The sequence below is a fragment of the Serinus canaria genome, chromosome 19, assembly GCF_022539315.1.
Source record: "Serinus canaria isolate serCan28SL12 chromosome 19, serCan2020, whole genome shotgun sequence".
NCBI lineage: Eukaryota > Metazoa > Chordata > Aves > Passeriformes > Fringillidae > Serinus > Serinus canaria.
The window spans coordinates 2617610-2643515 of NC_066332.1; the positions used below are offsets into that span (position 1 = coordinate 2617610).

The window sequence follows — 25906 nt, forward strand, 5'->3', positions numbered from 1 at the left end:
GCAAGAGGAAAAGTTCTCCAAATCACATAGAATGGTGCATACAAACATCCTGAACAGCCACCTGCAGTCATATCTACCAGTTTGTGTAACACACTGGCCTAAGAAATTATTTCTTCCTGTTGAGAAGATAAAAAAAGTTCTACCAGTTCTACTACTTATAGGAGAGAATTATTTAAGCACACATAAGTGTAGCCCAGGAGGAATAGAAAAGATCCCATGAAATTGGATGCAGGCCAGAATAGCTGCTACAGTTAGTAACTGCAGCTCAGCTTGAGGAAGTCAGTGCCACAGAGGCAAGTGCCTGCACTCGCCAAAGACTGATTTAGCTCAAAGCTGTTAGTTCAGCAATTGATGCAAGATGCTGAGTGAGGAGTTTCTCCAGAACTTGGAGAAATCTCTTTACTACAGAGTTACTCAGGCTACAGGCAGCAGTTTGTTTCCACATCTAGTGCAGCTGGAGCTTTAGGGTCAAGGGAGAGGACATTCAGGTAACACATTCCTACATGCTAGGCAAGGTATATTACAAGGCAAAAATCTAGACTTGAGTCAAAAGGGTCAGTCCTGTTCATAAAAAGCTCAGTATCAAGATCCCAGTGATTTAAGTACACTTTGGGTTCTTGAGTGGATTAATTTTGGCAATCTTAGGGTCTCCCTTGTTTGGGAGGGCATGAAAAACCTCTGAGTTTTAGGCTTACAGTTGCTTAAACACCACTGTTCAGCCATGTGCACTATAAATCTGAGCCATTTTATTCTGCTTTTTCTTGTCATAAGACACAACAGGTACTAGGTACAGTCAACTGAAGTAACTCACCATCTGCACACACAAGAAAGCATTAAAGTTGTGACAAAACAGTAGCACAGTATTAAAGTCAAAGTTAGGTAACATTGGATACATACAAATCTTTCCATTAGCAATACATGCATTTCTAGAGTGACTGCATTTAAGGCTTTTTGGGCCTCTGAGGGGAAGAGATGGACATTTCTGGAGACTCCAGAGGAATGCTTGTTCTCTGTAACATCAGAGATACCAAGCTGGCTGACCTTGTACTTCCTTCACCACACAAGTCTTCCCTGAATAGTTTTACTCTTCTTATCACTGGCTGATATAATAAATATGCACTGGTCTCTTTCAGCAAGGCCAAACTAAGGCCTTCAGGAATATCTGCCCCCTCCCTTCCCAGCCTTAGTTTTCCTGTCTCTAAGGAAAGGTGGTAGGAGTTATACTCTTAGTTCAGGTCTCACTTCCCTCTAACATGATTCTTAAAGCCCACACTTGGCTTCCAGCTCTCCCTGCTCAGAAGCTGCAAGCATTTGGACTGAAGGAAAAAACTCATCCTAATGATCAGCAAAATAGCAGGAAGCCTCAGCTGAAGCTCCCTGCCCAGCTGCCTCCAGAAGAACTGAAAATGCATTCAACTTAAGCTCCCATTAAGCTGTGGGAAATTGCTACAGGATCCTCCCAAATAAATTACCTGGGAGAGCTCAGTCCCCCATAAACTAGCTCTACAGAAAGCTCTCCATCCACTTCAAACAGCCCTTTAGCAGGACCTCATACCTTTCAGTGCAATGACTTTACTGGCAGGGTTCATGATAGCACTGTCAGCTGAAATTGGTCTCCGGATTGGGTTGCTGGGGTCATTCATGTCAATGATCACCACTTGAGCCTGTTCTCCTACTTTCTCTCTGATGCAGATGAATTTGTCAGACTCCATTGTCAGAGTGCTGAACCCAATGTTTGCTGGGTTGATGCCCAGATTTTGGAGCTGAAAGAGAAGAAAAAGGTTTAAGTAATTACCTTGGTATAGCCACAAGCAGCTTTTGCGAATGACACAGGAAATATCAGACTTTGCCTTTTTTTTGTGACAAAACAGCAATGCTACCCCAAACCTGCACAACACACAGTGTTGCACAACTTCAACTAAGCCCAGCAGGCTTCCTGGAGAAGCATTCAAGCACTTGGTATCTTGTCTTCAAGGTCCATTTACAACTTAACCATTAAGAACTCCATCTTTGAGCCCCCTCACATGGCTTAAAGCACACTGAACTCGCCACGCTGGACTTGCAGCTTCAGGCCTCACTCTCACCAGCTTTCCTCCCTGAACTCATCCACTGCCTTTGACAGCTATCACTATTTCAAGCTTAACATCACACGTGAGGTGTCTGAGCTTTATCTTTATCCCTGTGCAGCTAAAAAAAGCTGCCTGTCTAGCAATTAGCCCAGGCCTGTCTCACAGCAGGAGGCAGAGCTGGGCACTACTGAAATCACCAATGGCCCTGTTTAACACAGAAGTTATCAATAAACCACTTCCTTCTCTGAGCCACAGCCTGCTCCCCTAAGCCTTTCAATACCCACATTTCTTGTACAGCTTGCAACAAAGCACTTTAGTTAACAGCACTGTGCAAAGCTACTGTATGAGGAGGATGTCAGCAGGGAAACAAAGCTGATTGCATTTTTAAGAGTGAAAATGCAATCATGGTCCTATCACACAGATATCCAGCTTGTTCTCCTTCAGAACTCCAGTTTTCTTCTATTAGAAGAACTATCAGCACTAATATTCTGATATTTTTCTTTCTGCAAGACCTTCAAGCCCAAGATGTCCCAAGAAGGGCGAGACCTTCAAAGCCATTTTAGGCTGATTGTGCTGGTTTGGAGCTCTCAGCTCTTATCAGCTTGCTCTGAACCAGCTCCAAGGAGGCCATGCCCCAGCTGCTCTGCTCCCGCCTGCTTGCAGTTCCTGATAAAAAGGGTTTTACTCCACTTCCCCTTTGCCCAGGCTCTGCAACAGCACACGTGAGGAACAAGTAACATCTCAACCATGGCACAGCAAGTTAACAGAGCAAGCTTCACAGAAGCCACTTGGATGGATGATCTAGATTAAGCAGACAATATTTTGACAACAAAGCCAGGAAACTTTTGGGTGACAGCATTTGACAGGTATTAAAAAAATAAAAATCAAACCCTAGCTCCTTGACAGGTCAGAACTCTTTCACTCAGATTTAAGCAAGTGTTTGAGGTCCAGCATCCCAGAACCTGACCACACCTTCTCCAGCCACTTAGAAGATTTTAGATTCAAGCTCAAAAGCCCCTTTCACACTTTGAGCAGTGTCCTCTAGACCTGGCAATTGTACATGAGCTAGGCAGGGTTATACACAACCCAATCACACCCCTGCAGGGAGGGAAGGTTGGAAGATGTGGGAGTTTGATCTGGTAGAGCTGGAGTGACTTATTGGGACGTGGCATTTCCTTTTGCTAGGGCTGCAGGCTTAGCAAGTGCCATATCATTTATCAAGCATTCAATTTCCTTGTTAATTTGATAGAGGGGGGCGGCTGCAGAGAGCCAAGCAGGCAATAACTCACAGCACTACACTCAAAGGGTGTCAACAGAACAAATCAGAGCAGCAAGTCCAAGCAGATGGCAGGACCTCTTAGGGAAGTCTAGACAAAACCACCACAGCAAAGGTGCTTGGATATTGCAAGCCAGATTTACCTTAATCTCCAGCAAACTGCCATCTGCTAGGGCCAGGTCTGAGGCACTGACCCAGGTGGGAGATGGGAGACTTTTAAAATTTCTATTACCAAAGGTGAGGTATTTCTTTGCAAAGATTTAGAAGACTGGCACAGGAGCTCTGAAGAAAGCCTGGAGAAGTTTTCTGATGGAGGTGCAACCATCTGCAAGGTCTTTAAGTCCACGAACTCCTTCTGCCAACATTTCATCTTTCATCTCAACAAACCAAGTGTATGAACTACATCTGCTTCAAGGCTCAGGAAATTGACTCTGACGGAGACAATCTCTGTGTTTGGTTACACAAGAGTGTCACCAGCCAGGAGTGGCACTTCCTTGCCCAGCTGGGGAAGCCAGCAGTGAATTTCTTGGCTGCAGAGAACTCCCGAGCAGAGATCATTCCCTGGAATATAGGTTGTTTTCCTGCCCAAACAGGCTGAAGTTCAGGTGAGTGAGGCAGGCATGTTTATAAAGCTAAGCAAAGCAAACAGAGATGAAGATTACTGTTAGGAAACACGACAACAAATATTTATTTGAAGGCTTTTATTCTGAAAATTTCAATACTATTCCATGGACAAACTCAGGAGCTGAACTACAACTAAGGAGTACAGGGGTTTATGGCAGATTTTCTACCTCTTCTCTTTATTACAAAGGGAAGGACCCCCAAGTACTATGCTGCACCAGGTCCACTACATTTCACTGATTCATAAACAAAAAAAAAGGAATTTCAGACATTGCTATATTTTACTACAAAAACCACTTCCTTGTCTTTTAAGCAGATATGAAAGCAGAACTTGCTAACTGTCCTTGGGCAACTGATTTACAGTTGGGAGTTATTTTACATCACCATTTGTTGGAAAGATCAGTTACACCAGACTCCTGCAAGGAATACAGTGTTCTGTGAAATAGCTGCTCCAGTAGAGTGGAACCATGAAACAGATTGTCAGGGACAGCAGCAACTCTTGTGTTCAGCAGAGATGTCGCCCCAAAGGACTCATCTCACCCAAGATCAGACACTTCAGTCACTTGCAGGCTCTGCTGAACCATGGAATTCCGTGATGGCATTTATCTGAGCAGCCCTGAGATGTGAGTCATTGTAACGTTGTAAGGCAATGTCTGATTACCAGAATTATTTTTTCACTGGAAGATAATTCAAGTGCATTCTTGGTAACTTAGCCAGAGAAGTTGTCACACGTATGGGACATCAAACTGAATGGTAAAAGTGCTGACAGGAGTCTCTTTGTTGACCCCTTCCTGTAATGTTCCCTTTCTTGTGACAGTCTGCTTAGCTGTCAGATAATTTCTCCTTGCCTACGAGGAAGGGCACAGAAGTGCTGAGCACACATTTCACCTCAGCTCTCACACTCAACAGGATATAACCACTGCTCTTGTGGCCACAAGCAGCTGCTCAGCCCCTGCCCAGAGACTCCTTATCTGCATGCTGCTAGAAATCACAAAGCTGGAAAACGCCACTAAACTGGAAAATACCCATTTTTTTGAGAAGCACTTCAGTGTGCAATGAATCATATTAGCTCTATCCCAGGCCATGCTTTCCTAGGCTTTGACTGACCAAGACAGACACTTGGGTTGCTCTTTTACTCTACAGATGAAAGTTCAGCAGAGCAAACATAAGTCACACAAACCCATTTGTGTTTGTGATGCTCTCTTAGTTACTCCCTGCAGTTCTGAGACTCACACAGCCAATCCATGGCAAAGTATTTCTTATTTACCAGTGCAAGGTAAGAGTTACAGCTTGTGGCAGCCTAGGAAGTCGTGTTTTCAACAGATAAGGGACCTTTCTAACATTCAAGAGCTCTCCTGTTTCTATATCCTTCCTATTTTCTGCCTCACCCTCAGCAGGCTGAGGCACCACCCGCTCTCAGCAGTGCTCTCAGCAGCCAGGGATGTGCTGTGGGACTGCCCCAGCTCCACCACTGAGGCTGTACCTGCTGGAACTGGAGTTCAGACCCACTGAATCCCACTCCTTCTCTCTGGCTGAGGCTCCAGTCCCAGCAGGAAGCACTCAATCAGCACAGCCACCAAGGCAGCAGGGCCCTGCACCCCAGTGCCTGCTGAGGGACATGCCCAGAACAGCTCATAAACTGCTTAACTAATTGCTCCTATCCAATTAGTTGAGACACACACACACAATCTCTCTCACTTCAATTCTCTGTTACGTGTTTTCCCTCTGTAGGAATACTCCAAAATCACTGGCTTTAGGAATTTGGATCCACTAAGAAGCAGAGAGCAAGAATCCCACCAAAACAGCATTAGGCACAACAGTCCTCTAATTCCTGACTTGTATCATCAACAGAGGATGTAACTGCTTCCAACTAATGCTGTTACAGCAGAGATTTAGTGGTTTAGGCTGCATTAAACTCACTGTCAGCACAATACATGGAAAAATTTTGCTGTTTGTCACGTTTAGAACAAAGTACTGAATTTATATATTTTGTTCTATGATTCCTTGGCTGTTCTGTTTTATTCTCTGGCACAGCTGTGATTCCAAGAGCCATCCAAGCACCACCACACCAGAACAGCACAGTTGCCATTCAGGTTTGCTCCATCAATGAACAATAGATACAAACCCCCTTTTCCTAGTGTTAAAAAAGCACTTCTGTCTTGGTATCAAGTGCACAGCCTGAGCCTGCAGTTTTCTCTGCATTGTCTTACAAAAATATTTAGATTCAGAAGAGTATTTATTAGCACCTTAACTCAGTACAGCAGTGGGCCTGCTCCAAGCTCAGTATTTGTATATTTCTGGGTAGTGTGGTAAATTAAGTGGCAATCACAGTTCATCACCTGCTAATTAGTCTGGTTCCTTCTCACTCATCAAGAACTTGTCATCTTAGAAAAGCTCCACTGACCCACCACAGTAAGCAGCTGTTTTATTTTCACCCTCAAACACACACAGAGGGACATTTCAGGAATCCCTGAAGCCTGGATAGGAGCAACCAGATTTGCAATCATCCCACACACTGAACTCTGATCTCCCACTACATACACAGTGGATTGTTTCCTCATAGCAATTTTGGGGGGGAAAAAAAAAGGCAGCAGCCATATAAAGTTTTATAACATGAGTTCTGATAACACAGGAATCAGGTTCCTCCTTGAAAATTCCCAAGGAAAGTTCCTGCCCAGCCTGTTGTTGATGTTCCTTGGTGGCAAGGCAGGGGTGTACAACAGACACCACACAGATAACAGCCTGCACACCTGGGGCTGCTGAGATTGCAGAGCTTGTGACTCTGACAAACAAACCCTGGAACCTGACAACATTTTTTGGTTTTATACTCCCCAGCAAGCCACCTACTTGTCCAAAGTCCACCTTTAGCTCCAATCTGGGGTACAAAGCACTGTGCCCCCAAGAGATGAAGCATTCAGGAGCAAGGTTTCTGGAGCTTTCATCTTTTTGTTCCCAAATCACACAGCCAAGCTGCCAACAGCAACAGCTAATGGACTGACCTGAAGCTGAACACCAGGACAAGCTTTGTACTTGACCAATTTTAACCTCTAATAATGAATCTGTGGAGAACTAGGATCACACTGTGTTTATTGATTGATTTCAATAATAGCCTGCAAGAACTTTCTCATTCAGACCCATCACCTGCTTTTTATGGCTAAGGCTCCAGCTAGGTCCCTCCTCTTTCATTAAGAATCACTACAAACTTGCAGATGTTGCACAACACCTGTACAACAAGTTTCCTAGACAATGTGGGTCAGGTACAGTTCAAGAAATTGTATTATTGAGTCCATGAGGACCCTGGATTGCAAAAACATTGCAATATCAGTGTTTCTGCTCCCAACATTACATCAGGAACATCAGCAGAAAAGCAACTCCTAGAATCCAAATTCCTCTGATTTTTTTTCAATGAAATGAAAGGAGGAAGTTCAAAGGCAAGAGCCACGTGCACCCAGGCTCAGAGGGGTGCACACCCATCTGAGAAAGGATCAGCTCCTGTGTGCAGCTGTAAAACATACTGGTTCAGCCAGTGCTCCACACTGGATAGGTACAGGCAGAGAAAAATGCAAATCCAACCCCAAATAAACAGATAAATCAGTCTGGAGGCAGAGCAGTCCTGTTCCACAGTAGTGCTGGCCTGAAAGCTCCCAGCACTTCTGGCGTGAAGCAGATGAGTTTCATTATGTAACAGTACTCATGTCATTAGAGACCTGGCAGTGGGTCACATGCAAGGTTTGGGGCTTAAATAATGCACAAAGGTGCACTGCCACAATGCTTGATTGAGAGTTGGGCTGCCCAGAGGGATGGCTTTCACTTGAGTGCACAGAACCTCCTCAGCACCTTGGTCTGGGCTTTGCCACCACCAGGACAAGGCACTGCCTGGGAGGTGAAGCTCTGGCCAATTCCTGAGATTCTCCTGGCAGTGCTGCTCACTACAGGGACACCTGAACTATGAATTCTGGCCTGCCTTTAAACTAATATTGGAGTAAAATCATTCAGTGCTCAGCTACACACCTGAACAACCACCAAAGCAGCATTTATTTAGACACTATGAACAGCTAGAGCCTTCAACTAAGTATTCTGCAGTAGTTCTTTTAAGAGGGTGCCTAGGAATGAATTGCTTTCCCTCTGAGCTAGGAAAAAAAGGCACTGTAAATCATGCAAATCCATCACTGTGTTTGCCCACCACAACTCCACTAAGCTGAACACAGACCAAACACAGACACTGGCACCACACGCCACCAGAAGACCTTGACCAGGTGTGCCAACGTAGCTTTTATTAGATGAATTCTCCTCAAAAAAACACTCCTCAGCAGCGAAACCGAGCTCAGTAACACCGTGGCTCGTAGCACTTCGCCCTTCAGACCTGTCAGATAGGAAGTGCCCATTGCACAACTGGATCAGCGCTTCCAGACCCCTCCCTGCGCCGCAGCTTCACCCACGGGCAGGGAGGCACTCCGGGAGGGAGCCCCGCACTCCCGCACCGCAGCCCACCCGGGACGTGCCACCAGCCCCTCCGGGAAGTCACCTTAGAGAAATTCATTGCCATCACTCGGAAATGAACTATTAACGTGTGGTTCTGGTGCAACGAGAGCCAGAGCTGGGGCTGGGGAGAGGCCAGCGGAGCTGGCACCTGGGCACCTGCACTGCCACAGCTGCACTGCAGGCAGCCGCAGCAGCTCCCACATTTCGCTGCAGTCCGTGCTTTTTCTTCCAGAAAATGACATTCCAAGCGGGAACACCGGCAGAACGGTTTAGCCTGTCCTCAGAACTACAGAGGCTTTAACACCATTCAAATAAATAACATTAAGCGGCACACGGACACGGCTCGGCCACCTGCCCAGCTCACCCCCCCGTGCCGGGCCGGGATTTCCCCCTGGCGCCGCTCCGACAAGCGCAGCGGAGCCACCCGCGCCCGGCCCGCAGCGCCCGGCCCGCCCGGGCACCGCGCCAGCCTCGCCCACCCCGCCGGGGCACGGCCCGCGGGCACCGGCAAGGGCGGGATGCCCGGCCCGGCCCCTCCCGGGAGGTGCCCTTCGGGCAGCGCTCCCCGAGCCGGACACCGGCAGGGCGAGCACCGCGCCGAGCGCGCCCGGCCGCCCTCACGGAGGCACCGAGGGCAGGCCCGGCGCGGCTCCTCCGGCACCGTCCCCGGGCGGCTCCCCCAGCGGAGCGAGGCAGCGGCCCACCCGCCCCCGCGCCCACCTGGAGATGCTCCTGGAAGCGGATGGGCAGGATCTGGGCCATGGCGGCGGCGGGGCGCTCCGGGCCGGGCCAGGCTCAGCGGTGCGGGCGGAACGGGACCGCGATGGCGGAGCGGGGCCGTGCGGAAGCTGCCCCCGCCGGCGGAAGGATACCGCCGCGGAAGGATACCCGCACCTGCCGCCGTCGGCCGGCCGCGCGGAGGGATCCCGGCGAGCGGCGCCAATGGGAGCGCCTGGTGTGATGCGCCGCCGGAAGGGACTATTTGGGGACGCATCACTCCCTCCCTCCCTTTCCCCGGCCTTTTTTTTTTTTGCCACATCATGCGACCGAGGGGCTGCGGCGTCACTTCCGGCCCGCGCGCGCGCGGTCACGTGTGTCAGGGCGGCGCGGCCGGGCAAGGTGACACCGGGGGGGACACCGGGGGTGACACCGGGGAGAGCCCCTGGACCACCCCCCCCGGGGTGTCCCTGTCACCGGGATGCGATGGACACCCCTGTCCCCCCCCGCGGGGTGTCCCTCTCACCGGCATGGGAGGGATGTCCCCTCCTTGGCGACACTGAGGGGACAGGGATGTCCCCGTCACTAGGATGCGGTGGATCCCACCCCCGCCTCCCAGGATGTCCCCTTGTCATCGGGATGTGATGGAGCCACACCCCCGGAGGTGACACCTTGGGGACAAGGGTGTCCCTGTCACTGGGATCTGATGGATCCCCCATCCCTGGGGTGTCCCTGTTACCATGGATGGATCCCCCATCCCCTGCTGTCCCTGTCCTCGGGATCTCATGGATTCCTCTCCCCCTGGTGTCCCTGTCCCCAGGATCTGGTGGCTCTCCCATCCCCTGCTGTCCCTGTCCCTCTGTCCCTGTCCCTCACCCCCCAGGGCTGCTCTCCCAGACTCTTCCCAGGCCCCTGTTAATGAATCCAGCACAGAAATGAAGCTCCACGTTTCCCTCTGTGTTTTATTAACTCACACTTGACCCCCAGCACGTAAAACAGATAAAAATTTAACTTTTTCCTGGGATGATTGCAGCATCCAGAGCTGTGTGTGTCACACTTGGCATGGCTGAAATCTGGTTTTATTTAACAGCTCACTGTTACTTCCCCAGATAATTTTTACTCTGTCTTAAATTCCCCATCTCCAAACCTCTGAGAAGCCCTGGAACACAGTGGGGGGGAAAATCCCTCACTTCTTGCTATGAAAAAAAATGAAAAAAAAAAGATTAAAAAAAAAATCAGCTTTAGGATCTGCCAAGTGATTTATAGCCCCAAGGAACAGTGGGCATTCTGTGTACTCATTTCAGGCCCACTGGGTGGTACAGATGGCATTTGACTCATGAGGGGCTGTGACACTGCAAATATAAATCAAATTAAACAGCAAAACTCAGAGCAGAGGATGAGTCAAGCCCAAGTGCTGCTGCTCCAAAGCAGAGGCTGAAAGAACAAAACCCTTTCCCATCAATCACAGCAAGAGGAACAATTACCAGACCCAGCACTTTCTTTATGAGCAATAATATTGTAATATTCCCAAAAAATCCTATGGTTTTGGAGGCTGTGGGATGCTGGGCAGTGCTGGAATGCTGGAGGTGAGGCAGAGGTGGAATGGTGAATGTTTTGTTCGGGCTACAGTAATAAAACACAATAGAGCACTTGAACCAGTGCCCAGGGTGGCACAGAGCACACAGCTGAGGCAGGAAAAATCACAGCAAGTTCTTCCAATTATTTGGAAATTCTTACACAAACTCCTCACTGGAGCCCTGGAGCGTTCCAGGATTATTATGGTGATAAAACAGGATTTCTTTATTGAGAAGGAAACAAACTTCATGATGACAAAGCACCACAGCTCCTTGCTCTTTCAGGTGCTCAAGAAAAAACATTTTTATTTCCCTGTGTGTACCTGGTACAGCACAGCAAGAATGGAGGTGGGAAATGTCCACTTGGATTTAATCCTGCTGCTCCCACCACTACAAGAGCCCTTCCTGCACATTTTCCTGAGCATGAATTCTGCATGACCATCAGACAGAATAAAATGGGTAAAAAATTACAGTTCCATTCCTTACAAAAATAAACCCCAACCCATCTTGGAGAAAAATTTCATTTATGACAGCACTGAGAGCTCTTTAAGTCAAATAAATGCCAGAGAATTGGCACCACACTTGGTATCAGGGCTTCAGCCACAGCTGAGGCCATGAAATTGCTGCCACCTGCAGCAACACGAAGCTTGGGAGGTTTTCCCTGCTGGATGCAGCGCAGGGAATTGTGTTTGTCCTCTTTGGCACTGACCACAGGTTTGCCTGCACTCCTGTCAGTCCTTGGGCATTCTGCAGACAGCCCAGAGCTGCACAAGCTGCCTCCCCAAGCAGAGTCACCCCATTTCCTTCTCAGAGCCACTCAGAGCCTGAGCTCTTTGCTGCTTCCTCTGCAGGTAGCGAGCTCGGGCGTCCTGGATGGATTGCTCATCATTCCTCCTCTCCATCTTCCCTGCAGAGCTCTCTGGGACTCCTTCTGGGGGGAGAGGAGAGAAAGAAATCAAAATAAACTCTCTGTGTCAAACCCACCTCCCTCCATTGTATTCGTGTTCCCCCCAGGTGAAGGGAGGAATGATGTTCTCAGAAGGCTGATTTATTATTATATTATATTAAAGAATACTATAAACTATCCTAAAGAATACAGAAGGGATACTTACAGAAGGCTAAATAGATAATCATGAAAACTCTTTCCAGAGTCCCAGCACAGCTTGGCCCTGATTGACCAAAGAGTGAAAACAACTCCCAGAAACCCAATGAAACAATCACTGTGGGTAAACAATCTCCAAACACATTCCAAAGGAGCAAAACACAGGAGAAGCAAATCAGATAATGATTGTTTCCTTTTTCTCTGAGGCTTCTCAGCTTCCCAGGAGAAAAATCCTGGGAAAAGGGATTTTTCAGAAAATGGGAATGTAACAACCCCAGCATTACAAGTTCTCCTATTTGTTAAATACAAAAAAAACCCCAACAAAATCTCCTTTTTTTTTCCTCCCATGCAGCCATTTGAATGACTTCCAGAGAGGACAGACTGCACCACAGCAGGGAGGGAAAAAAATTCAGAATAAAATCACTCCTTAGCTCCCATGTCAATCTTTGCAGCTGGGCTCATCTCATCCCCACATCTTGCTTTTTATTGTAGCAGAGAATATGCAGCCTGTGTTCTGCACATCCCAAACTCAGGTTTGGATAGGACAGGACAGGAAAAAACATTGGGATAAACTGTCTTTAAAAAATTTCCGGAGGCAGGAGGGAGGGAGAGGAAAACATGCAGATAAGGGAGTGAAAAAAGTCAATATTGCAGATCAGCCACCATCAGAAATGCACATTCCCCCACAGCACTGAGACCTTGGGACTGCTTCTCACAGAAGGGAAGAGAAGCAGAAAATATTTTCAGTCTAAAAAAAAACAATAAAAAAAATCAAAGGCTCTGAGAGCCTAAAATCTGTGAGTGAGGCAGCTACTGCAGCATGATCCTGGGGGCTGGTAAGAGAAGAAGGAGCTTTAATCAGCATCCATTGTTAAAATATTTCTAATTACTATGTCTTGTCAGCTATTCAGCCACCTATTTTCATGAAGGTGCCAGAAATACAACATCTGTAAGGTCAAAATTAAACTCCAGTTAATTGGGAATTGCCTGATGAAGTCATAATGTGAAAGGGGACACAGAGAACATTTCCTTCAGATAAACTGATGAGGCTCTTCTGCATCATTTATAACCAAATGAAATTGATGTTTGAAATGGTGAGTTTATACAATAATGCAGAGCAGCAAGAGATGCTGGCCTGAGCACAAGTCTGCATTTTTTCCTTTGTTAAGGAAATGGAAGAGAATCTGCATTTACTGTACAATAACTGGATGTTTTGGAAGGGTCAGCTCAGGAGTAAAGAGACCCTTTGAACACTTGGCTGCTTTAGGAACCTGCTGACAGGAGAATCCCAGGAATGTCAAGCAGCCAGATCGGTTAGCAGGCACCAGTTCTAATTAACACTGACTATTTACACACTGGAATTAAATTCACTGTCACAATGAGACACTCACCAAAATGTGAGACTTTTTCTTCTCTGTCTATTGCTGGCTGAGGCTTTTGATATTTCTTTTCCCTTCCCTCTGCCCCACAGCTCTCAGGACTTCTCCCAGGGCAGCATTATTTGGGCATCAATGGCTAAATACCTTTCACAAACTTAAACAACCAGCCTCAAAATGCTTTTATTCAACTCTGCTCAAAGAAACCAAAAGGGGGGAGCATGGCAAGAAGCAGCCATCAAACACCACAACTCAACTGCTGGGACAGAAAAGAAGGATTGCAGAGCTGTGAGGAGAATAAAACAATCACAACTACACCAAACAAATTAACACTTTCTAGCCCAGAAGGTGCCATAATAAACACACAGGGCTCCAAAACAACAATGAAAACTTTAGTGATATTTTTGCCCGATGTCCAGGAGAAGTGATGAGGAGGACTCCATCTTATCAGAAGGCTAATTAATTACTTGATTATACTATATTATTCTATATTATATTACATCTAAACTGAATCTGCCAAGCAGTCCACTGCACTCCCCTGCAGAGCATCTTGTGACTGTCAATGAGTCCCAACACACAGACCTGGATTCAGCTGGCCAGTGAATCAAAACAAACCAGAATCCAATCACCAATTCCCTTCAGGTAAAAACCTTCCACAAAGCCTTCCACTTGTGAACAACACAGGAGCAGTACATGAGAGAAGAATTGTTTTTCCTTTCTCTGAGGTTCAGAGAATGTGAAATCCAGGAATATTCTTGGGAAGAACTGGGCCTTGCTTTTCTCTGGGAAGAGAAACACGGCGACAGAAAACCACACGTACACAGAGGGACGAGCACTGTGCTTACCAAACTGCCTTTTCAGCTCCTCCCTCTGCTTCCACTTGGTTATCTCCTCCTCAGTCACCTCTTCCCTGGCCACACTGCTCAGCTCATAGGCATCCACCTGGTGCAGCCTGGGCAGCAGGTCCCTGAGCCACTCGTAGCGCACGGGGCACACGGTGCGCACGTAGATCTTGGAGGTGACCACCACGTCGTGGAAGATGATCCACTCCAGCAGGGTCTCCTGGTTGTAGAGCTGAAAAATTCAAAGGTTGGCTCACAGCTGGTTTGGTTTTCAGAGGCCTCACGTGCAGCAGAATGTCAGTGGTTGAGGTGTGAGGGGGTGTTATCAGGTTTTAGGTTTTCAGGTTTTAGAATTGATCAAAGAGCCAGAGGGGAAGTCCAGCCTGTGCCACTCCCACCTCATAACCCAAAGCCTGACCAAGCCTGAGGAAGTGAGGCTCTTCCCCACTCCCAAAATGAACACTGCAGCAGAGCCCAAAGCAAGCACCAGGGAGAGTTTGGGATCCTGCCCCTTATTCCTTCTGGAGATGCTTTTCTGCTTTAGCAGCAGACTTTGGGAACTCACTGTGGATGAAGGGTGGATGTAGACGATGCTGCCATGCCCATCCATAGTGCAGAATGTCCTGGCTGCAGATCTGAAACAAAGAAATAAATAAAAAAACCAAACCAACAAAACAAAACACACATTGCTGTGACTATACAGCAACGCTGAACTAAACAAATCAGCAGCAGCACAGAAAAAAGTCCTCAAATATCCACCTAGAGGAAGGTGCTTCCAGAGCTAAACTGTAAATTAAAGAGTGAAATACAATATATCTCATTTACCACAGCAGCACTGCAGGTGTAACACCACAATAACAACAGAGTTTGGCAGTGAAGCCTTAACTGGAGACATCCAAGCCATTCCTGAATATGTGGAATCACTCTCAGCTGGAAAGTTCATTTCACAGACAGAAAAATGACATTCCTGGGAAGCTCTCCTTGGAATGGTGAAGACAGTCAAAAGAAGAAGTTCCAGCCCCTTGCAGAAACATCTCCTTCACCTGCAGTTTCTACTTTGCTGCTTTTACCAACATAAAACCACACTTTAAAGTAATTTGCATAATTTCTTTTCCATTCAGTTCTCCAAACTTCATTCCTTACCTCCTAGCAACATTAACGAAGTATCCTGCACACAGGCATCTTCTCAGTATTTCAGTTTTGGAGCCTTCAAATGTCTCCTTAGGGAAGTCTGGCAACTGGGAAAACAAAAAACCAACATGAATCAGGATGGATCTTCAAGAAAAAGCAGTTAAACCCCCTCCATCCCATGGATTTTAAACTCTGGACAGAAACCATGAGGAAAGGAGAAAAAGTCTCCTTCTTGCCCATTACCACCACTGTACCTGAGTCACACAAGCAAGATAAAAAATATTTAAGTGGTTTATTTTCTACTGGAGGAAGGCAGCAGCCACCTGGCAAAGGCTCAGCACCCACTACATCAGTTAAATATAAGTTTATACAGCTCAAACATGCCCAGAAATGTTATTTATTTTTACCTGTTTCAGTTTAGTGGTTATTTCCCGCAGCTGCCTTTCCACACTAAAAGCAGATTTCACAGCCCTCCAATGGATCCAGTATTTCTGGCACCAGGCTGAAGGAGACTTGCTGAGAACAGGAATATTTGAATTATAAAGAAGCCCTTTGTCAGCTGCTTGCAAAAAAACTTGCCTCTATTTTATTGTATGGTCAAACAAAGGCAGCAACCTACACAGGCAGATATTTTGTGGGGTTAAATAAAAGTGTCTGGATGGAAATTACAGATCACAAGGAATAAATCTGGAATTAGGAATGAGATATGTAAGTGCAGCACACCTAAAATCTGGGAGTTATGAGCAGTGCCAAACCACTTAGTGTAAGGGAGAATTTCATACCTTGCTTTGCACTGTTCAAAAATATTTAAGAGGGTTGCAAAGTCATTGCATCCTCCCACTTGAGAGGCAAGTTCCTGGTGTTGCAGCTCAGCCTCCTTCTGCTTCTGAGGATCACCTGAGGAATGAGTGATTTCTCACTTAAAGTCTTTTTTATTTATCACTACCTAATTTTCTGTTTGTTTTTGGCAGCTTTGCCTCTCTATTCCTTATTTTTAGTTTGTCTCTCCTTCTACAGGTGCATTTACAGTTGTTCCTCCTTCCCCTACTGCTGAACAAGAGCACATAGCTGCTATTAAATCTATGATTAACCCCATCAGTCAGCACCAGGGATGAAGAATTCCAGTCTCTAAGCAAGTATTTCTCACTGACAATCCATCCAGAGGCTGACATGGAAAGATAAAGACTAAACAAACAGCTGACAGGGATCAAGAGAGGAAAAACAAGACTGTTGAACCCACACACCACAGCACCCTCTAATCTACTGAGCTCAGCTTTTTCCTCCTGCCACAGTAATGGAGATCCTAAAATAGAGATAAAAACCAACGGATCTGTGGCAAAAGCAACACTTCCAAAGTGTTCTCTCAGGTTTTCAACTCCCAAAGGATTTTTCTCCTCCAGCATAACCCATTTCCCTTGGGAGAGGGAGGCAGGAACCAAAGGAAGAGGAGCTCCCACCTGGTCGGATGAAGACGTTTTCCACGGACAGCATGGCTGCAATGGGAAGCAGGAGATCCTCACAGTCCAGGGAGGCAGCTTTTATCAGAGCACAGGACAGGTTGGGAGGGAGGGGAAACTGCACCAGGAATTCTCCCAGTCTTGTCACATGGCCTCTCCTAACAGGAGAGAAAAAAAAAAAAATTAATATACATATATAGGAAATATATTAAAATATTTATATTATATATTATATATTTACATGGAAAAGTTATATATTTATATATTATATATATTTTAATATATTTCTATATTTTATTCTACATTTTATTATGTATCTTATTTTACATTTTATTACGTATCTTATTATATATCTTATCCTGCATCTCATTATATTTACAGGACATATATATTTTTGTATTATAATGTATATATGTATATATATTTACAGGAAAAATGTGTATTTTATATATTATATATATTTAAATCTATTTTTTATCTCTTATGATATACTTTGTATATTTCCATGATATCTATTTTTATATATACAGATTCAGTGCAATGATGTGTAAATGTGAATTGGGTAAGAAGCTCTTCCCTCTGGACTGTGAGTGCCCACACAGGTGCTGGGGACATGGAGAAGTGTCCTCAGCAATAAAATAATCCACATTTCTCCAGCTTCCTTGTGTCTGCTCCATGGCAGGCACAGCCAGCTTTGGGTTGGTTTTTTTTTTATTATTTACAAGAAGAATTGCTGGAAGTTTAGGATAAGATCTCACTTCCTGCCTTGAGCTCTTGGATGGACCTCCCAGGCAGAGCCTGAGCTCTGAGCCCCACCAGCCCGGGATGCAGAGCTGAGGTCACTGAGGAGCTGCAGGACAATGAGCAGAACCTGATTTTTATCTCCCAAACCCCAAACTCTGCTCCATCCCTGGTTTTCAGACAGTCTATTAAACCCCAGGAAACTTCCTGGAGGTTAAATAAGGAAACACACTCTGCTGCTAAGGGTGTCCTTTGCTCCACACAAAACACCAATTTAAGCCTTAGATTTGAAATTCTTGCAGTGAAACCCTTTGGTTTTTACCTGTCAATAGCATTGCACTGGTAAAGTTCCTTCAGAGCTTCCAAAATGTGTCTTTCCTCAGGGGGGTCCAAATAGGGAAACCTAGGGTTAAAAATGAAATAGATTTGTTATTTTTGTATTTATAAAAATAATTTTAAAATATTTCAATATTTAAATTTTTATTTTAATAAATTTTATTTATTTATTTTTACATTTTAAATTTATTTTATTCCTTTACAATTTTAAAATATTTATGAAAATAATTTTTAAACCTCCCCAATGCATGTCTTCTAACCAAAGTTAGATATTCATAATAATCATCTTCTGTGTGTTCCTGTACAACCTCCAGCTGAGGAATTTCTGATGACAAATCCCAGCATGGCACATACTAAACTGCATTTTCTACTCTTGAATGGTCTTAGAACTAAAAACTTTCAGAGAGGTGAAACTTTTTGGGTATAAAATGCAGTACTCTAAGAATTTTAAGTATTTAAAGGTGCAAACCCCAGTATTTTAAGGATGTTATGTATTTAAAGGTGTAAAACCCAATATTTTAAAGATTTTAAGTATTCAAAGGTGCAAAACTCAGTATTTTAAGAATTTTAAGTGTTTTAAGGTGTCAAAACCAGTATCTTAAGGATTTTAAGTATTTAAAGGTGTAAAACCCAACATTTTAAGGATTTTAAGTATTTAAAAGAACACTAAAAACAAGTATCTTAAAGATGTTAAGTACTTAAATGTCTAAACCCCAGTATTTTAAGGATTTTAAGTATTCAAAGGTGTAAAAACCAGTATTTTAAGTATTTAAATGTGTAAAAACCAGTATCTTAAGGATTTTAAGTATTTAAAAGAATGCTAAAAATCAGTATCTTAAGGATGTTAAGTATTTAAAGATATAAAGCCCAGTATTTTAAGGGTTGTAAGTATTTAAAGATATAAAAATCAGGATTTTATGTATTTAAAGGAATGCTATGAAAAAACTCATTTCATTTGGGAGAGATGGGAGTTTGGGCAGAGCCTGAACCTGGAGCTGGGGATCCAGGCTGGAATGGCAGAGGAGAGCAGCAGCAAAGCTGATTGAAGTGTCCCACTTGGCTGGGGCCCTAATCCTGCCCCTGCCCCCTGGGCTAATCCCCCTGCAGGGAGCTCACCTGATGACATCATGCACGGAAAGGCATTTCAAGGTGAGGATCACAGATGTCAGGCTGGTCCTCCTGATCTCTGGCACGGTGTGCTGGGGCATGCACTGCTCCCAGAACTCCCTGCTGTACAACCCAAAACTCTTCCCTGCACACGTCCGGCCGGCGCGCCCGGCTCGCTGCTTGGCTTCGCTCCTGCCCCAAAAAAAAACAACATTCAAACCTCTCATCCCTTCTGCTACCACCCAAACAAGCACAAAATGTCTCTTTACAGATGGAACAAGTATTCCTACACAGCAGCTGAAAAATCCAGCTGGGCAAGAAATAAAGAAGAATTTCTGTGCATTTTTTGGACGCTGTCGTATTCGGCCAGCACTGCTCCGACCTCAGACAATGCCAATTCCTCCTAAATATCTGTGGCTTTTAGCAAGTTGTATATCCTGAACTGCTTTTTACTTGGTTTTAAATTGGTTAATTAAAAACAATTAAAGTGGTTTTTAAACATTAAAATGGTTTTTAAACCTTAAAATGGTTTTAAATCTTAAAGTGGCTTCAAACCATAAAGTGGTTTTCAAACCTTTAAGTGGTTTTAAATCATGGGGCTTCAAGGTTGCTGCTCATCTTTTTATTTATTTTTTTTAAAGAACAACCAACACAGAGCATTATTGCCAGAGCAGCTCCCAGAAACAGCAAGTGAGTGACATTTTTAGCTTACTTTGAGATAGGAACCACCTCCAGGATGTCCAAACCAACACGGGGATTATGGTTCAACTGCTTCACAAAGCCACTGTCCACCACGTATCTGAAAAAAACAATCCAGAGAGGTAAAAAACAGATGGCTCAGCAGGGAACTGACACATGGATTTAATAAAAAAACCCACATTTATTCTACCTAGACCCTGGTTATTTAGAAGATTTGATTTCAAAATAGATTCAAAAATATTGGTGACCTCTAAGACTATAATAATATCAATGGTTTTCTTACTACACACTAAAATAAGGCAATAGTAGCAGAAAAAAAGTGTTTTTTCAAACCCACACCTTTCTGAATGATTCCCTCTGTTATGAGGGACAGAAATCAATACCTGACTCCCTCAATGGTCAGAGATGTTGCAGCAATGTTCGTGGAGACCACACATTTTCTGATGCCTCTGGGGGCTGGCAAAAATATCCTTTTCTGTTGATCTAAAATGACAGAAAATGACATAAAATAAAATGACAAAATATAATAAAATAAAGCAATATAAACCAAAGCAACGCAAAATAAAGCAAAATAAAAAATGAATAAAGTGGAAGAAAGTAGAAGAAAGTAAAGTAGAAGAATGTAAAGTAGAAGAAAGTAAAGCAGAATGTGAAGCCATCTGGACTTTCAGTTACTCAATATCCCCTTCCTAACTGAGGATGTTGAAGTCATATCCAGAGGATTTGGATTTTGACTGGAGGCTCCAGTGCAAGCAGAGAAGGCTCAAGTTTGATTTAGTTTATGATGACCATAATAAAACCCCACCCCAAAGGGGTTCATTAACACCCTTTTCCCAAGCCAAACAGACAATCTGCAGAGGGTGATGTTTCTAACAAGCCCTGCAGCTCAGATTGCTGTGGTGAAGTGAGATTTTGGCTCTGACCTGTGGACATGGAGCCATAGAGGGGCAGGATGAGGAGCCCCTCCACAGCCCGGTCGTGCACCTCGTAGCGGTAATCGATGGACTCTGCTCTCTTGAAAAGCAAATCACAAGCTCTTTCTATCTCATTCTGCCCTAAAAGACACACAAGAACATTGAAGACACCTAATTAGCTACAACTCTGCCTTCCTGGTTTGCAACACCTTCAAAAAAAGGTTGTTTTGTCAATATGCAATATGCCAGCATCATTAAAATGAGGAATTGGTGAGAGGATTTGGGAGGTGACATCCAGCCTTTGCACAGGGCCTCCCACCAAGGATTTGCCTTTAAAATTAGATATCTTTTTATTAGATATTAATATTAATGTTAGATATGGGCCTGGCCCATGCATTGATGTAGGATTTTACAGCTGAAATAATTCATCATTAAAATGAGGAATAAATGAGAGAGGGTTTGGGAGGTAACATCCAGCCTTTCCAAGGATTTGCCTTAGAAGATTAGATACCTTTTTACTAGATATTAGATATTAATATTAGATATTAGATATGGGCCTGGCCCATGCACTGATGTAGGATTTTACAGCTAAAATAATTCTTCCTCCCTGAATCAACAACAAACTAAACCATGCAGCCAACACAGAGTCAATCTGGCTCTTCCTAAAACATTCTAAAACTACCATTGCACAGGACTTGGTGCATCAACCTGCACCTTTCCCTTCTCACTGCTCTGGGAGAAACCAGGCAGGCTCTGGAAGCTTTTCTGCTTTGCTGGCAATGCCATGATTCACTGGGAGTACCCAGGAAAATCCTCACCTGTGAGGAAAACCAGGATGTCACCTTCTGGTTCATTTAAGTGAACATCCAGGGCGACCTTCACAGCCTGGAACAAACAACAAACAAGCCAAAATCAGTTGAAATCCCATTTAATTCTTGCTGGGACTCACCATCCCAACTGATCCTCCCCTGTTTCCTGCAGAGATCTCAGAACACAACACAGCAGCTCATTCCTGTGGCCTCTCCCAGATGAAAACCACCCCAAAACCAGAGAGAAAACAAACCTCTGTGACATAGGCAGAGCTGCCCACATCCCTGGGGCTCAGCAGGTTGCAGAATATCTCCTTGACAGGGAAACTTCTCCCTGGAATGTGCAGCACTGAGCAGTGCCCAAAGAACTCTGAGAGCTTTTCCACCTCCAGGGTGGCTGACATCACCACCACCTTCATGTCTGTCCTCCTGCCTGCTGGCTTCTCCTGCAGGAACAGCTTCTTCAGCAAACCAAATAAAATATCCTAGCAGAAAAACACAAACAGCTGATGTTGATACCCTGGTTTTGTTAGAAGAGCCTGACAAATTTTGAATTCTGATGATTTTATCCCATTGATAGAGTGAAAATCACATATTCCAGGCCTAAGCACCCTGACGAAAACACACATTTGCCCTGGACATTTTGGTTTCTAGAGTTAAATGAATTTTTACCAGCTCTCCTCACAGCACCAATGTAACTCAAACCCCTTTGGTTTTCATTTTTGTACTCTCTTGGTCAAGTCATTTGTGGGAAGTTATCTCAGCCCCACTTTCCATCCCATTTTCCAGCCTGTGTCCCCTGACTGTGTGTGCACCCTTCCCTGATTTTATTTATTGCTACGACCTCAGCAAGTTTATTTTACTCTGTGCTGCTCTGAATTACAAACCTGCTCCTTCCACCACTTCAGCTCAGTTATTTGCAATTCCCTCAGATGCCTGAGGGCAAACTGGGATTCAGGAGATCATTTTCCCTTTTTCCAGCTGGACTGGGAGATTGTTTGCTGGAGCAGGAGGTTGTGTGACACACAGCACAATCTCCTGAGGTCTCAGTGACCTGAATGTCCCTTTGCTGCCCACAGAAGGGTCAGGGTGACCTCTGAAAGCTTTTGGGACTCAGGTCTAGATGCTTCCATGGACCCAACAGCCATAATCTCTTTGCACAGTCACATACACACCCTAAAATACATTGGGCCTCAGGGCCAGAGAGGTGTTTTGGCTTTTGTGTATTTTTTGTTGGTTTATTTTGTAAATTAGTATTCTAGAAAGTCTGTGCTCTGGCTTCAAACTCCTGGAAATTTTGGGACAGTATTCAACAGTCAGCAAAGTTTTAATTGCATTTAAATGCAACAACTACAAAAACTTCAACACTATTAGAGGCCACATCTTATTTTCAACTTGTACAGCATGGACTGAAGAAAGCAGCAAAAGGACAAAGCACATCCATGGAAAGGCAGTCAAAACCCCTGGGGATCATGCTGAAGTGAAAGGGATAAACAGAGCACAGAAAAGGAGAAACAGTGACCCAAAAAAAGCAGCTCTGAGGTGGCACTCACAGTGCTGAGGCTCCGCTCGTGGGCTTCATCCAAAATGATGATGCTGTACTTGCTGAGCAGGGGGTCAGCCAGGATCTGCCTCAGCAGGCACCCATCAGTCATGTACCTGATGGCAGTGTCCTGCAAGGTTCAACCACACAGTCACCTGCCAGCCTGGCTTTTGGTTTCAAAGCAAACACTTCTACACATCTGCCCAGGGCACCACAAGGATTTTCTTTAAAAGATCCCAAAGGGCCTGGCCCATGCATTGATGCAGGGTTTTACAGCTAAAATAATTCTCACTGTGCTCATGCACAGCAGCACAGGGGTGCTTGGCAATATTTCACCTGCAAGGTGCCCAAAAAACCTCCCTCAAATGACTCAATGCTTGCTTATTTCAAATACAATACCTGCTTGTGAGCCTTAAAACACAATGCACAGAGCTCCATTATTAAGCTTCAAACTTCCTAATATCTCACTAGATAAACTTTTCTGCAGCTCAGGGAGTTATTCTAGCCAAGTGCTAATACACAGACCATTGTTCTGTTTGTCTTTGCTTTTCTACATTTTACATAATTTTTCTGCTGACTTATCTCATGGCTTAGCTCTAATCATATTCTGCTGTCTCTGAGGCCTGCCTTTTGCAGCTTTCCCAAAACTTTCTGATTTTATGCATTCCCACAAGGGACACAAACAGGTGGGACAGCCCCTTCCCAAAGCTCTGGGACAACCCCCAGGGCACCACAAGGATTTTCCTTAAAAGATATTTTAGAGTGTGACCCATGCATTGATGCAAGATTTTACAGCTAAAATAATTCTCATTGTGCTCATGCACAGCAGCACAGGGAGTGCTTGGAAACGTTTCACCTGCAAGGTGCCCAAAAATCTCCCTCAGGTGAGTCAGGGGACACCAACAGGTGGGACAGCCCCTTCCCAAAGTCCTGGGCCAGCCCCCAGCCCCCTGGGTGAGCCTGGCACACCCCCAGGGCAGCCCCCAGGTTCCCACCTGGCAGGTGCAGTCGTCGAAGCGGACCTGGTAGCCCACGAGAGCCCCCAGGGCACAGCCCATCTCCTCGGCCACCCTCTGTGCCACCGACACGGTGGCCACGCGCCGGGGCTGGGTCACACCGATGGCACCGTGCTTGGCCAGGCCTGGGGGGACACAGAAGGGCTCGGGTTGGAGCTGTGAAAAACGCCAATCGCTCGGTTTTTGAAAATTTTTAAGAGTTTAATAGTTATAAAATGTTTATACAAATAGTAATGTAATTAGAGTATTAATAATGCGGATAATTTGGATTATTCAATATGAGACAATAGAAACAAAGAGTTACAGATGGTCTGGGTACCTTGTTCTGGGCAAAATAAGCCCAAAAAAGGACCCACGTTAACAGAGGATTAACCCTTAAAAGCAACAGCCTGTTGCATATTCATACACCTCCTACATGATGCATAAATTCCATTCAAACACAGGATTCTGTCTGGGCAGTGTCAGCTTCTTCCTCTGAATCCTGACGGCACCTTCAAGCCTGAGCAAGGCAGGAAGAAGTTCGTTTCTCCTCGTAATGGGGCAATAAATTCTCTTTCTCTGAAAGATTGATGTGTCCTGTGGCTGCTATCTCACTGTGAGTCCTTTCTTTAAAAAAGTATCTTACATAGCTTCTATTTTAACATTTTGTTATATCCTAAAACTATACTTAGCACACTACTTAAGAGAACTAATACAGCATCACTTTCTAACACAACACATCTAATATTCATTTTATTATTTGCGGAAAGACGATCATAAAATGTGCATTTTTCACAGAAGGGACATTAAAGATCATCTCGTTCCACCCCCTCTTGGGACACCTTCCACTACCCCAGATTGTGGCAAGTCTTCTCCAGCCTTGGATGCTCTCAGGGATGGGGCATATACCTGTGCCAGGCCCTCCCATCCTCGCAGGGAACAATTCCTTCCCACTATCCCACCTGACCCTGCTCTCTGGCAATGGGAAGCCATTCCCTGTCACTCCAGACTCCTTCAGGTACTGGGAGGGGCTCTAAGACCGTCCCTGGAGCCTCCTCCAGGCTGAACAGCCGCAGTGATTGTGGCACATTGGGCTGTGCTGCTCCAGGTCACTTTATAACACGTGCCTACATAACGTACACATGGCCAAAGTTTGGGGTTTTTTTTATTTAAAAGGTTTAACCAAGCCACCTCCTCTCACCACATCCCAGCCCGAAGCTGCGTCACCCGCGAGGGGACAGGGGCACAACCAGATGAGTTTACCGGTGCTCGTGTCCCGCAGCCCGCAGAGCGGGGGTTCCGTTACCTGCCTCGTAGAGGTACTTGGGCAGCTGCGTGCTTTTGCCGCTGCCCGTCTCGCCGGTGACGATGAGGAAGGGCCGCTCCCGCACGGCCTCCACCAGCTCTCGGCGGGAGCGGCGGATGGGCAGGGCGGGGCCGTCCATGGCGGCTCCAGGAGCTCACCTGGGCCTCACCTGGGCCTCACCTGCCTCACCTGAGGCCCCGCCCACGCGCGCACCCGGCGGGAACCCCGCGCGCGCGCCCCCCGCGCCCCGCCGGCGGCGCGCGCCTCGCGCATGCGCGCCACGCCCCCACAGCTCCGCGCCTCCTAATTAAGCCACGCCCCCACTCAGCTTCCCGCCTCTTCCTTAGGCCACGCCCCCTGCTCTCCCCTCAGCCCCTCACGGTGCCTCAGAGTCACGGGATTGCGCAAAAAGTGACAAAAATCACCAAGTTACAAAGTGCGAAATGTTGGAAGGACCTCGAAATCAATGAGCGGGGAGAACTCCCGCCAGAGCAGGCTGCTCAGATTTATTTCGTGACAAAACTTGAGCCTTGAGTCCACACGTAAATGTCCTGATGGAACGACCCTGATGAGGAAAAACATGTTCTAAAATCTAAGGGACAAGAAACCATCTCGAATTCTGTTATAAATCAGAGTAATACTCTCGTTCCATAGGTCAGCTAAGTGTCATATTGTGTTGCATTAAAGTAATACTTTTTCCATAGGTCAGCTAAATGTCATACTGTGTTACATTAGGCTGTTACACAATACTGAACAAAACACAGTTGTGCACATATAGAAAATAGTAAAATATTGATAAACAAACCTGC

At 45.5% G+C, this 25906-nt stretch overlaps 2 protein-coding genes across 7 annotated transcripts in view; both read right to left on the reverse strand.

Moving 5' to 3' along the window:
- The window catches only part of CLTC (clathrin heavy chain), a 30133-nt gene extending 20697 nt beyond the window's left edge, over window positions 1-9436 (reverse strand). Inside the window, exons 1-2 of one of the 2 annotated variants that reach the window (XM_050981740.1) lie at window positions 9169-9435; window positions 1556-1763 (exon numbers count right to left, since the gene is read on the reverse strand). In XM_050981740.1, coding sequence (XP_050837697.1) covers window positions 1556-1763; window positions 9169-9210 — 250 coding nt within the window. In that variant the 5' untranslated portion in view covers window positions 9211-9435. Of the gene's footprint in view, window positions 1-1555; window positions 1764-9168 lie in introns of both variants that reach the window. The other variant, XM_050981741.1, reaches the window with a different exon arrangement.
- Window positions 9437-10107: 671 nt separating this feature from the next.
- On the reverse strand, window positions 10108-25367 carry DHX40 (DEAH-box helicase 40). 5 transcript variants are annotated; one of them, XM_050981904.1, is made up of 17 exons: window positions 25098-25367; window positions 23792-23937; window positions 22807-22926; window positions 21508-21738; window positions 21263-21329; window positions 20454-20585; window positions 19914-20013; window positions 19544-19630; window positions 18841-19023; window positions 17711-17791; window positions 16648-16805; window positions 15973-16087; window positions 15598-15706; window positions 15203-15297; window positions 14625-14694; window positions 14063-14291; window positions 10108-11667 (listed from the first exon to the last, which is right to left on the reverse strand). In XM_050981904.1, exons 1-17 carry the CDS (start codon window positions 25234-25236, stop codon window positions 11531-11533), a joined length of 2199 nt encoding a protein of 732 aa, XP_050837861.1. In that variant the 5' UTR covers window positions 25237-25367; the 3' UTR covers window positions 10108-11530. The 5 variants fall into 5 exon arrangements, with proteins under 5 accessions (XP_050837861.1, XP_009093051.3, XP_050837864.1 ...); XM_009094803.4 differs by having other exon boundaries at window positions 10108-11670; window positions 25098-25365; XM_050981907.1 differs by having other exon boundaries at window positions 10108-11670; window positions 25102-25260.
- Window positions 25368-25906: the final 539 nt, after the last annotated feature.